Here is a 14,032-nt window from a genome sequence, read left to right on the forward strand (position 1 = left end):
AAGAGCTCAGCGATATTTACAGGACATGCCGCCTCCACATCACCTCTCATGACTTCCAACTTCATTGGACAGAGTTTGGAAGCAAATGTTCTGAACGATGTTTTCAAGCTGCAGGGGTCAGCCACGTCCCTCATGACATCACGGCCACGCCCCTCAATGCAAGTGTATGGGAGGGGGCGTGACGAAAGATGAAAGCTGTGCTGTGATTGGTTGCTATATATCTGAGACAAAAGTCAGACACATTTTTGCCTTAGATAAAAAAAAAAATCTGGGCCAATGAGTCCAATTACCATGAATGACAAGCAGCTTGTGGTCCCTCCAGGGCTTCTATATAATTCTTTATTGACAAAGGGTTTTCAGTCCTGTAAGGCTACATTCCCAAAGACCAAACGGGACCCAGATTATACAGATTGAGCGCCGCTCCGAAAGGGAGAACATAGAGACTGTTGTCCCTGCTGCCAATTTGGAATATATATATCAAAGCTGACAGCGGCATCTAAAGGGCATGTGAATGCTCCCTGGTGGGCTAGATCGACCGCCAACCACCCCCTCCTCCACCCCCTCCTCCAACCCCCTCCAGCAGCGCAATCGCGTGGGGGCGATCCACTATAGGAGGTAGCCAGAGGGCTTACCTCTGTTCCCTGCTGTCGCATGGCTCTCTCATTGATAGAGTCTAGTCCAGCCAGGCTCTATCAATGGATCGCAGAGCACACAGATCAATGGAGTTCAATAGAACTCTATTGATCTGTATGAGGAATCTAGTGATTCCTCCTAAAAGTCTAATAAAGTGTAAAAAAAAAAAAAAAAAAAAAATTATTAAAAGTTTAAAAGACACAATAATTCCTTCCATGTTAAAAGTTCAAATCAACCCCTTTTCCCTATATAAAAACATGTAAACATAATAAAAATAAACATTTAGTATCGCTGCGTGCGTAATTGTACGAACTATTAAAATATAACATTATGTATCCCATACGGTAAATGATGTAAATGTAAAAAAAAATACCAACCACAGAATTGCAATTTTTATAATATCCCAGAATTTTTTTTTTTTTTTTAAAGTAAAAAAAAAAGCGATTAAAAAGTCAGATCAATACCAAAATGGTACCGATACAAAAAACTAGCCCTCATACAGCCTTGTATGTGGAATTTTTTTTTTTTTTTTTTAAAGCTACAGGGGTCAAAAAATGGCAATTAAAAAAAATTCGAAAAAGTTCAGAATTTATTTTTTTTAATTAGTAAAACATGACGGAAACTATAAAAATATGATATTGCTGTAATCAGACCGGCCTAAAGTATCAAACTAACATGTTAGCTCAACCACAAGGTAACTGGCGCACAAAAGAAAACCACCAAATTTGCAAAATTATCTTTTACTATTTCAATTTCACTTCACCACTTATATATATATTTTTTTAGGTCTGGAGAATATGTTATTGAAAAATTAAAAGGCATCATTATAGTAGTTAGTTATGGCCATTATAGGGCGAGGAGGAAAAAAGTAATGTAAAAGTGAAAATTGGCCCGGACAAGTGGATCGTCATGAGGGACAAGTAGATTTTGCTCCGTTTTAGTCCCGTTTTACTTTTTTTTATTAAGTTTCCACCCCCCTGATATACATCTGATAAAAAGGCAGGGGTGTCAACCAACTACAGATGCAAAGACTGGCTTTGCTCACTGCCTGCAGGAGGCGTATAGGCAGGTAGAAGGACTGAGCACTTTAGAAACCCATTTAAAGGGGTTCTCCACTGCCCTGCCTTCCGGAGCTCCGCTCGCGGGCTTCCGTGTTCGAGGCCGTCCCCTTGTGACGTCACGTCCGCCCCCTCAACGGAAGTCTATGGGAAGGGGGCGTGACAGTGGTCACCCCCCCTTCTCATAGACTTTCGTTGAGGGGGCGGGCGTGACGTCACGAGGGGGCGGCCTCGAACACGGAAGCCTGCACACAGCGTTCGGAGTAATAAACTTCCGGACGCTGCGAGTGGAGCTCCGGAAGGCAGGGCAGTGGAGAACCCCTTTAATAACAAGGGGACAAGACCCAGTGAAGCTTAGCAACAGTGCAAACCGCACATCTGCAGCAAAAGGCCAAGGACCAGCCCTGGATTTTTCTGCAGAAATACATGTGGGTTTATTATGTGATGTATGACCCCAACCACTTACAAGTGCAATTCTTCAAACGACTTCACTGAGAATAATGGAGAAGAAGGGTCTCTTTGCAGCACCTCCACATTCTGACTAGACTCCACCAAAGACTTCCGGATCAGCTTATTGAGGAGGGAGTTCGCTGCCTGATCCTCTGCAATGAAAGAAATCACACGTTTTACAGTGAAGGTTCCGTGCTCAAACATTTTAATAATAAGCCATGTCTTACCTGAGCTCATGAACCCTAACCTCAAGGTCCCTGCATACAGGTGAAGCCATGTATCCGTTCTTAGAGAAAACCACTCTGTTCAGCCGGACTGTAAAGGTGCAGATAACAACACCACCACCACCACATCCCTCACGCTGTTCTCTAGTGATTCCTTCTAGTTATAGCTATAAGTAGGAGATGGTCTGCAGTAAAAGCAGCAGCTTCCCGCCCTATTTCCTTGTGCATCCAAACAACATAGAGAAGGTAAAAATTATTGCTGCCACCAACCCCAAAAGGTGATGAGGTGACAGCACCTAGTGCAAGAAGCATATGGGCATGTTCACATATACCATATATGCTGGCAACTCAAATCAGAAAATCTGCAGCATATGTATAGTAGGTATAAACATACCCTAAAGTAGGAACTGTGCTACTGTGCTCTTTAAAGCTGTGGGGAAGGAAGGTGACCACTAAGCATACGTTTTTATGTACTAATAACGTAGTCATGATTATAGGTTACAAGAAGCTAAACCTACCAACATCATCATCCACTCCACAGTGGCACGATCTCCCTGAAAAACACAAAAACCCATTGAGTCATAGAAAAAATAGAAAACCCAAACTGACACTGCATCTAACGACTGTCAACATGGTCACTTTGTAACAGGATAGTTGCTAAAAATCCAAATCTGATGGCTTTTTGGTCGCAAGTCAAACACACGTTTACCAGCAGTGACATCAATGCAACGTACGTGCAGCCAGGTTGTAACTTCTTTGCAATTTTATTAACATGGAATCGCAACTCTACCAAAGTGACTCAACAGCAGTGTTTCAGAAACAAATCAGAGTTACACTTTAACTAAAGGAGTACTCTAGGAATAAAAAAATGTAAAAAAATTGGTTAGGTCGAAATGGTCCCTCAATCTGCTGTCTACTTCTTCTAAAACGAGAGATTGGAGCAGGCCCAAAGAACTAAGCCAATCACTGATTAAGAAGGGGCACTGTTGTAGGCTGTGATTGGAACAAAAGCTCAGAGCTTTCGTTTCAGCCTTAAAGGGGTACTCCGCTGCTCAGCGTTTGGAACAAACTGTTTCAAACGCTGGAGACGGGAGCTTGTGACGTCATAGCGCCCCCCCCCCCCCCCCCATGATGTCACGCTCCACCCCCTCAATGCAAGTCTATGGGAGGGGGCGTGACATCCGTCACGCCCCCTCCCATTGACTTGCATTGAGGGGGTGGGGTGTGACGGAATGTGGGGGCGGGGCAATTACGTCACAAGCTCCCGTCTCCAGTGTTCGGAACAGTTTGTTCCAAACGCTGAGCAGCGGAGTACCCCTTTAAGATGACCGTAGATCGGGAGGACTGGAAAGAAGCAAACAGGAGCTGCTTGCTGTCAGCAAATTATAAGTCTTCTTTATATTCAGGGGCTATACATCTTTTATAGAAGTGTTTTATATAAAAGAAAAAAAAAAGGTTATATCTGGGAGATTATTACTGTTGGACTAAAGCCTGATACATTGTAACAGTCCGAGACTATCTGAACAATAAAAACGTATTAAAGGCTCAGCTGTGACAGCAGGACTAAGCCAGTATGAACAGTACAGACAACAACAACAACAACAACAACAACAACAACAACAACAACAACCGCGGCAACGACGACAGGTCTTACCTGAGTGCAGTTTACAGGCATACTTATAATTGGGAGAAATAATCTGTAAGACACAGAAACAGACAGTATAATGATCAGATAAGAGCTACAAGAAGCCATGCATTGTTAGACACATAGTGGGGGAGATTTATCAAAACCTGTCCAGAGGAAAAGTTGCCCAGTTGCCCATAGCAACCAATCAGATCGCTGCTTTCATTTTTAACAAGGCCTCTACAAAATGAAAGAAGTGATCTGATTGGTTGCTATTGGCAACTCTGCAACTTTTCCTCTGGACAGGATTTGATAAATCTCCCCATAAATCCTTTAATGGCGACATGCCACTCTTTGGGAGAGCTGGGGCTCCGTACAGACGATCGCAGGGGCCACAGCACTCTGACCCCCCCACGATCTTAAAACTTATCCCCTAGGGGATACGTTTTTCTGTACTGATTGGGCACGAGACTTGTCTTTTAACCGGTTGCTGTCTAAGGGCCGGCTCGTCCAGAAATGGCAAGCGGTGTATGGTGGGGGCTCCTGACTCGAGCCCACGCCATATCAGCAGGCCCCCAGCTGATTCATGTAGCTGGGGGCCGATGTTAATAGCCGACCCGCGGCGATTGCCGCGGGCGGCTATTAACCTTTTAGATTGCCTAAAAGGCGTCTAAAGGGACATTTAAACCATCCCGTCCAGAGTGGTGTATCGCCTACCCCCCATATACGGCCAAAAACTAAGCCGACCGGAGGCTGCGGTTCACTCGGGTCGGCTCATAGACATGCATTAAATACGGTTCCCGAATACGGCTGAGTGCGGGCGCCGCGATTAAGCCCCCCCCCCAGCCATATACGGGAACCGTATTTAACGAAACGTGGTGTGAACCCAGCCTAATACCACAACCAGCAAATACTCTGCACACTAAGGCTGCATTCACACCACGTTTTTGCAATACAGTTCCCAGATCAGGTTTTTGATGTAAAACAGAATCCTCAAAATCTGACTAAACTGTATCAAAATGTGTGTACAAATTTTAACCAGTATACAGTTTGAAAAATGATGTCCGGTTGCATCCTTTTTTTTTAAGAAAAAAAAACGTATAAGTTTTTAACTTTTCACTCCATTATGAATAAAGTTTCACTTGTTTGAAATTCCAAGAAAAAAAAAAATTAACTTTGCAAAGTCAAAAACCATATGGTGAAAACCGGATGGAACTGTACGCACATATGGTTCTGTACAGTTCCCATTGACTCCCATGTTAAAAAACACCGGTTTTGGGTACGGGGGGGGGGAATTACAAAATGCAGAGTCAATGCATACGGTTTTCAATATGGTTCCGTGCGGTTTTTACACTGAACACGTATACGGGAACTGTACTGCAAAAATGTGGTGTGAACCCAGCCTTAGGCAGCATTCACACCATGTTTTTTGCAATACAGTTCCCGTATCAGGTTTTTGATGAAAAACTGATTCCTCAAAACCTGACTAAACTGTATCAAAATGTGTGTACAAAATTTTAACCTGTATAGGGTTAAAAACTGAATACGGTTTAAGGGTGCATTCCCACCGGGCGTATTTTGCTGCTGCGTATTTTCCTACCCATTTACTTCAATGGGAAAATAAAATATGCAACAGAAAATATGCAGCAAATATGCCAGGTGGGAACGTACCCTAAAAAATGATGTCCGGTTGCATCTGTTTTTTAAGAAAAAAAAAAAATGTATACATTTTTATCTTTTCACTCCATTATGAATAAAGTTTCACTTGTTTGTTTGAAATTCCAAGAAAAAAAAAACTGTGCAAAGTGAAAAACCGTATGGTGAAAACCGGATGGAACTGTACGCACAAACAGTTCTGTACGGTTCCCATTGACTCCCATGTTTAAAAAAAAAAAAAAAAAAACATACGGTTTCAATACGGTTTTTCACCCGGACCAAAAACCGTGGTAGACTACGGTTTTGGGTACGGGAAAAAAAAAACTTACAAAACCGTACAGGACGCAAAACGGACACAACCTGATGCATCTTTTGACATACGGTTTTCAATACGGTTCCGTACGGTTTTCACATGGAACACGTATACGGGAACTGTATTGCAAAAACGTGGTGCGAATGCAGGCTTACATAGGACTGCCAGAACGGGGCCATTCCTAAAAAACCTGCAATCACGACCTTGATGATTACATAAAGTCATTGCACACGCTGGGAGTTGAAGCTCCTCAAAAGGCCCATGTGCATGCTGGGAGTCGTAGTTGCTCACACCCCAGATTCAACATACATGCTGGGAGTTGTAGTTATCCAACAAACATGAGTCCGTGTACACGCTCGGAGATGTAGATGCAAACACGGACTCTGTGGTTAACAGGTAACTTCAACTCCCAGCATGTACGTTGCCTATGGTTGTTGAGTGACTACAACCCCCAGTAAGCATGTTGGTTGGAGGGTAGCTACAACTCCCAATATGCACACTGTGAGGAAATTTATAAATGGTTTTACCCTTTTTTTTATTTTGTAACCATTATGATTTATATTGGGAGTTGTAATCACATTCACCAGCCAATGGCTCTCAATGTGGATGGTGGGAGCTGTAGTTATTCACCAGCAAAGTCAATGGCCATACTGAGGGCTGTAGTTACTAAACAAAACATCTGCAGCAGTGGTCTTGAAACTGTGGCCCTCCAGATGTTGCAAAACTACAATTTCCAGCATGCCCGGACAGCCTTTGGCTGTCCGGGCATGCTGGGAGTTGTAGTTTTGCAACAGCTGGAGGGCCACAGTTTGAAGACCGCTGATCTACAGGCTTCAATAATGTCACCACAGGCCTAATATAAAGCTCGGGGCCCTGTAGCCCTTGTGAGGTCCCTATCATTGGCCTTAGTCCATACAGAAATCACCATGGTAACGCCAGGACACGTGACTGTACATTATACTCCTTCATGTAGTTACATTGTTATTCTGCAGGTCGGAGGGCTCCCCGGGAGAAGGTCCGTGAACTACGGGGCGCACAGCAGACACCGGCCCTACTCCTCGCCCCCGCCACACGGCTCCATTACCGCGCACGGCCGCCATTTTTTCCTACTAACCGCCAAGACGACACGAGCAACGCTTGGGCGGGGCCTCTATCCTCTGACACCGCCCCTTCCACAAAGCCCGGGCAAGGACGTGGTGACGTCAGCGCGCAGGCCGTCAATTTCCCAGGAAGTATGGCGGTAAAGGCGATCAGCTGGTGATGCTCCTATGGGAGGGCGGGAACGGTTGTGACTAAATAGTATTTCCCAATCAGGGTGTCTCCAGCTGTTGCAAAACTACAACTCCCAGCATGCCCGGACAGCCAAATGCTGTCAATGCATGCTGGGAGTTGTAGTTTTGCAACAGCTGCAGGCGCCCTGGTTGGGAAACACTACTGTATATAGTGGTATAGTATGGTTGTGACTAAATACGTTATAATGCAATGGTCTCCAAACTGTGGACCTCCAGCTGTTGCAAAACTACTACTAGAAAGTGTCATGCTGGGAATTGTAGTTTTGCAACAGCTGGAGGTTCATATATTGGAGACCACAAATATAGTGGATTATTCTCTGCTCTATTGACTGTCACTGGGAAAGGTAAGAAGCTGAATGTAGATGGGGATGGACTTGGCTACTGAGAACACTAGAGATGAGCGAACTTACAGTAAATTCGATTCGTCACGAACTTCTCGGCTCGGCAGTTGATGACTTATCCTGCATAAATTAGTTCAGCTTTCCGGTGCTCCCGTGGGCTGGAAAAGGTGGATACAGTCCTAGGAGACTCTTTCCTAGGACTATATCCATCTTTTCCAGCCCACCGGAACTCCTGAAAGCTGAACTAATTTATGCAGGATAAGTCATCAACTGCCGAGCTGAAAAGTTTGTGACGAATCGAATTTACTGTAAGTTCGCTCATCTCTAGAGAACACCCTAAACTTGAAGCAGAAACCTCTGTAGGTGTTTACAGTGACTTCTTGCAATATATATATATATATATATATATATATATATATATATTATAGCTATTAAAAGGCGAGGAGGAAAAAGTGAAGCTGCAAAAAAGAAAATTGGTCCGGTCCTTAAGGAGTTAAAAAACTGAACATGTGAACAGCACCCCTTTCAAATCATGTCCAGATGAATTAACCTCACGTGACTCCAATAAAGGAGGAGAAACATCTCAAAGGAGATCAAGAGAGAAATATCAGGTGTCACAGTCTGAATTATGTAAGATTTTAGTTTTTCATTTTAAATTAGCAAACATTTTTAAAATTCTGTTCCCACGTTTTAATTGTGGCGTATTGAGTGCAGAATGATTACAGAAGAACATAACAAAAACAAAATGTGCCAGAAGTGAAAGGGTCTGAAGACTTTCCAAATGCAACGTATGTACTGCTATATTAGAGGTCTCCAAAACTGCGGACCTCCAGCTGTTGCAAAACTACAACTCCCAGCATGCCCGGACAGCCAATGGTTTAGCACAGGCACTGCAGATGTTTTGGACTACATCTCCCATGATGCTTTTGCAGCATTTTGGCTGTAAGAGCATCATGGGAGATGTAGTCCAAATCATCTGCAGTGCCGAAGGTGGCCTATGCCTGGTTTAGCAACAGCGGAGGTCCACAGTTTAGAGACACTGACATCACCAGCCGCAGCGAAGTCCGACTCGGCCGGCGATAGGCTGAGCGGCAGTGTGAGAACGCTTCACGACACAAAAGTCTTCACTACACCAACACCTGCTGCCGGGGCCGAAAACGTAAATCACTGCCGCTCAGCCTATCGCCGGCCGAGTCGGACTTCGCTGCGGCTGGTGATTGGCTGAGCGCAGTATATATATTGAAAAAGGCTTCATTGTGAGGCTGAAACGTTGCATTGACTTGATGGGTGAATAAATACACAATTTTTTCGCTATTGGAGTGCCGCTTCTCTTTTTTGGAGGTATGTATATATATATATATATATATATATATATATATATATATATAAAAAAATTTGTACACTTTTTTTAGTCCTTCTAGGGGACTTGTGTGAGGAATCATTAAATTCTTGTTTTTTTTTAACTTATTTTTATGAAACTATTTTCTATAAACGAAAAAATAATAGCACCATGTGCAAAATATGGAAATATACATGCAAAAAGCACTACAGTATAGAGAATGTAAGAAACATCTCCACCTGGAACAAGAATGCCCCCCAATACATTAATTGCAAACCAAAATTGAGGAAAAATATCAACAATCTCAAGGTTACAAGTCCATCTCCAGAGATCCAGATTTGCCTTTGTCCACAGTGCGCGACATTATCAAGAAGTTTGCCACCCATGGCACTGTAGCTAATCTCCCTGGGCGTGAATGGAAGAGAAAAATTGATGAAAGATGTAACGGCAGGATTGTCTGGATGGTGGATAAGCAGCCCCAAACAAGTTCCAAAGATATTCAAGCTGTCCTGCAGGCTCAGGGAGCATCAGTGTCAGTGCGAACTGTCTGTCAACATTTAAATTAAAGGAAACGCTATGGAGGAGACCCAGGAGGACCCCACTATGGAGGAGACCCAGGAGGACCCCACTATGGAGGAGAACCAGGTGGACCCCACTGCTGACACAGAGACATAAAAAAGCAAGACTACATTTTGCCAAAATGAACTTGAGTAACCAAAATCCTTCTGGGAAAACATCTTGTGGACAGATGAGACCAAGATAGAGCTTTTTGGTAAAGCAAATCATTCTACTGTTTACCAAAAACGGAATGAGGCCTACGAAGAAAACACAGTACCTACAGTGAAATATGGTGGAGGTTCAATGATGTTTTGGGTTGTTTTGCTGCCTCTGGCACTGGGGGCCTTGAATGTGTACAAGACATAATGAAATCTGAGGATTAGCAACGGATTTTGGGTCGCACTGTACAGCCCAGTGTCAGAAAGCTGGGTTTGCATCCGAGATCTTGGGTCTTCCAGCAGGACAATGACCCCAAACAAATGTCAAAAGCCCCCAGAAATGGATGGCAACAATGCGCTGGAGAGTTCTGAAGGGGCAGCAATGAGTCCAGATCTAAATCCCATTGATCACCTGTGGAGAGATCTTATAATTGCTGTTGGGTAAAGCTGCCTTCCAATAAGAGAGACCTGGAGCAGTTTGTAAAGGAAGAGCGGTCCAACATTCCGACTGAGAGGTGTAAGAAGCTTATTGATGGTTATAGGAAGCAACTGATTTCAGTAATTTTTTCCACGGGGTGTGAAACCAAATATTAAGTTAAGGGTGCCAATAATTTTGTCCAGACCATTTTTGGAGTTTGGTGACATTATGTCCAATTTGCTTTTTTCCACCCTTTTTTGGTTTAGTTACAATACACACAAAGGGAATAAACATGTGTATAGCAAAACATGTGTTACTGCAATCCTTTTCTGTGAGAAATACTTAATTGTCTTAAAAAATTTCAGGGGTGCCAACATTTACGGCCATGACTGTATGTCTGAACTCCTCGGGCCCCCCACCAGACAGACGAGCATCGAGTGAGGCTCCACTCCCCTGGAACGCCACCCGATCCCAGCAGTATCCCCTCTGACTCCCAGGGGATCTCAACAGAGAGCAACAATGCTCAAAAAAGCGGGTGAACTATATTAAGCATCCGGTAAATGTAACGCCCCTAGAGAACCTCTCAGAGATTCCACACTATACCAAGTGGTGTATCTAAACGGTCGTACAATTTCAATGATCCCCTGAGAGTCAATGTGAGTCACAATAAAGGATTTCCATTTCTGGAAAAAGCGCCTGGTGCCAGAATCAGAGTGTCGCTCGGCATCTAAGCGGTCCACTTCCAGAAAGGACTTCAGTTGGGCTATCAGTAGTGGCAAATCTGGAGTAGTAGCATCATCCAACCATTTAGCAAAAAGACAATGCTAGGCAACCGTGGAAACCTCCCTTCCCCCTCCGGTGGGCGCAATTGGTGAAGTATCAGCGATTGTGGAGTGAAAGGGACCCGTACCTTCCAATGGTCCCATATGTACGACTGTATGAGACGCCAGTAATTGGCAGAGTGGGAACTAGATTCTTGTTAATCGTATCTCGCCGTAAATAGGATGCCGACATATACTGTAAATGGGAGCAGTCCATACTCATGAGTCTCCTCTTGGAAAATGAAAGCTCAGCTGTAATTTGTTGCTATGGGCAACACCAGGTAGTTTCAAGCAGATTGATACATCCGGGCCATAGTGTTTTTTTCCAAAGCACGTTGCCGATAGCAACCATTAAAATATGAAAGGCGAGCTGTGATCAGTCATAAACAGGTTCATTCTTTTGGTGGGTTCAGTATCTTAAATGCAGTGTGAATAGGTCAAACTATTCATATCAATGTTATAGTCATTCAGCAGAATGCTGGGGGTTGTAGTTTTGCAACAGCTGGAGGCTTAACGGGCCCCTGCTAAGTAAGGCTATGTTCAGGCAATGGAAAATCTCTGTGCGGACATTCCGCAGACAGCGGAGCACCTAAAGAACATGCTGGCGCTAGGGCTGCTCGGAAATGTGCCGTTTCATAGACGGCAATGCATTCTGTGCAGACTCTGCAGAAAGAATAGACATGTCTATTCTTTCTGCGGACACTGGAATCTCAATTAGATCTGGCACAGAAATTTGGCCATGGGAACAGTGCAGTAAAATCTTATTGAAATCGATGGGACTCTGCTGCTGAGGAATGTGCGTGCGAAATTGTAATGCGGAATTCCGCACTGAAATTCCATCGTGTAAACATCCGAATTCCACTATTTGCAAACAGGGTGTTGCTGCAACGTTATACCAGTGAGATGGATACCACCAGACCCATATCACACGGATGGGTTAACCTTTTGGCCTGTGACCTTACGTATTTGGTACCGCCCCCATATATATATATATATATATATATATATATATATACACTTCTGCATTATGTAGCAGCTTGATATGTTTCATAGGCATCATTAGTGTTACTATAGAATCAGATTCTTCTATATTTCTTATTCATTCTTTACAATAATATCTGCGCCCTCTTCTACCTGGCAAGGCCCTGTGCCATTGTCCTGTTGCCACGCAGGCCCATTGTTTCTATACATCCACTGTCTTTTCCCCTGAAATGTTATTCTCTTCCTAAATGACTAATGAGCTGTAACACTTCTAACCTGCATCTTCAGGTATCAAGTTCTGTGGTAACCAGACCCCGAGCCTTACAGGATGGAGGAACTGGATGCTGAAAAGCAAGTTACCTAATGGATGTGAGATGAGGAAGAACATGGCGGGGGATGTGCCCAGCTAATATGTTTGGGCACTGCCCTCTCACTATACCCACTAGGACCGTGTTCCCCAACCTGTGGCTCCCCAGCTGTTGTACATTATAGGAATTTTAGAAGTTGCAAAGAAGTTCCTTACAAGGAATACGGTATATACTCGAGTATAAGCCGACCCGAATATAAGCCGAGGCCCCTAATTTCACCCCAAAAACCCAGGAAAAGTTATTGACTCGACTATAAACCTAGGGTGGGAAATACATCATCCCCCCCATGTCATCATCCAGACCCCCGTCATTAACACCCCCGTCATCATCACCCTGTCATCATCACCCCATCATCATTACCCTGTCATTATCACCCCCGTCATCATCACCCTGTCATCATCCAGACCCCCGTCATTAACACCCCTGTCATCATCACCCTGTCATCATCCAGACACCTGTCATCATCCAGACCCCCGTCATTAACACCCCCGTCATCATCACCCTGTCATCATCCAGACCCCCTCATCATCACCATGTCATCATCCAGACACCTGTCATCATCCAGACCCCCGTCATTAACACCCCCGTCATCATCACCCTGTCATCATCCAGACCCCCGTCATTAACACCCCCGTCATCATCACCCTGTCATCATCCAGACACCTGTCATCATCCAGACCCCCGTCATTAACACCCCCGTCATCATCACCCTGTCATCATCCAGACCCCCACATCATCACCCTGTCATCATCCAGACCCCCACATCATCACCCTGTCATCATCCAGACCCCCATCATCATCACCCTGTCATCATCCAGACCCCAGTCATCATCACCCAGACCCCCATCATCATCACCCTGTCATCATCCCCCCCCCCACCTTCATCATCACTGCCTCTCTATCCCTTCAATCAGTGGTCTTCAACCTGCGGACCTCCAGATGTTGCAAAACTACAACTCCCAGCATGCCCGGACAGCCATCGGCTGTCCGGGCATGCTGGGAGTTGTAGTTTTTAAACATCTCGAGCTCCGCAGGTTGAAGACCACTGCCGGGCCTTCATCATCATCCAGACCCCCCCTTTCAGTTTTCTACTCACCCTTCATTCCCACCGAGGGGAGGGGAGTTGAAAACTAAAGGGGGTCTGGATGATGACGAAGGCCGCAGTGGTCTTCAACATGCGGAGCTCCAGATTTTTCAAAACTACAACTCCCAACATGCCCGAACAGCCATCGGCTGTCCGGGCATGCTGGGAGTTGTAGTTTTGCAACATCTGGAGGTCCGCAGGTTTAAGACCACTGAAAGGGATTGATAGGCGGAGAGTTCGCTCGAGTATAAGCCGAGGGGGGCATCTTCAGCACGAATAATCATGCTGAAAAACTCGGCTTATACTCGAGTATATACTTTCTGTCTAACCGCTGCAGAACCTCTTTACAGAGGGGAAGCAGGAGGTTTCTTGTCATTCCCGGATTGAATAACTTGTATTACTTCTTCATACTGAGGGTCTGCCCTGGCTGAGGTGGGTATTAGAATACCAGTTATTGTACCAGCTATTGTTATTTCCAGTGTCACTCACACTGTGCCCATCACAAAGTGTCATCAGCAGTTTGCCTTCATAGTGTGGCAGCCTTCTGCTGTCCAGGCATGCTGGGAGTTGGTTTTGCAACAGCTGTAGGCACCCTGGTTTGGAAACACTGGTGTACTCCCTAACTAACCAGTGTATTATGTACAAAGACAAGCCACTATTTGCCCACATACAGTGGCAGCTACAGGGGTTTCAATATGCAGTTCCAGCCATATT

At 44.7% G+C, this 14,032-nt stretch overlaps 2 protein-coding genes across 9 annotated transcripts in view; one reads left to right on the forward strand and one right to left on the reverse strand.

Moving 5' to 3' along the window:
* Window positions 1-7,139, reverse strand: part of DDX25 (DEAD-box helicase 25) — a 33,828-nt gene extending 26,689 nt beyond the window's left edge. The window contains exons 1-4 of one of the 2 annotated variants that reach the window (XM_056542751.1): window positions 6,936-7,139; window positions 4,020-4,062; window positions 2,884-2,919; window positions 2,158-2,293 (exon numbers count right to left, since the gene is read on the reverse strand). In XM_056542751.1, coding sequence (XP_056398726.1) covers window positions 2,158-2,293; window positions 2,884-2,919; window positions 4,020-4,062; window positions 6,936-7,058 — 338 coding nt within the window. In that variant the 5' untranslated portion in view covers window positions 7,059-7,139. The remainder of the gene's footprint in view (window positions 1-2,157; window positions 2,294-2,883; window positions 2,920-4,019; window positions 4,063-6,935) is intronic. The other variant, XM_056542752.1, reaches the window with a different exon arrangement.
* The window catches only part of VSIG10L2 (V-set and immunoglobulin domain containing 10 like 2), a 52,064-nt gene continuing 45,095 nt past the window's right edge, over window positions 7,064-14,032 (forward strand). For 3 of the 7 annotated variants that reach the window (XR_008848269.1, XM_056542745.1, XM_056542749.1), the window contains exon 1: window positions 7,064-7,204. The gene's annotated coding sequence lies outside the window, so the exon portion shown is untranslated. Of the gene's footprint in view, window positions 7,216-8,043; window positions 8,222-14,032 lie in introns of those variants that run through there. The other 4 variants (XM_056542746.1, XM_056542750.1, XM_056542747.1 and 1 more) reach the window with 4 other exon arrangements.

Source organism: Hyla sarda, chromosome 10 (genome assembly GCF_029499605.1).
Source record: "Hyla sarda isolate aHylSar1 chromosome 10, aHylSar1.hap1, whole genome shotgun sequence".
In the NCBI taxonomy this organism is placed as follows: domain Eukaryota; kingdom Metazoa; phylum Chordata; class Amphibia; order Anura; family Hylidae; genus Hyla; species Hyla sarda.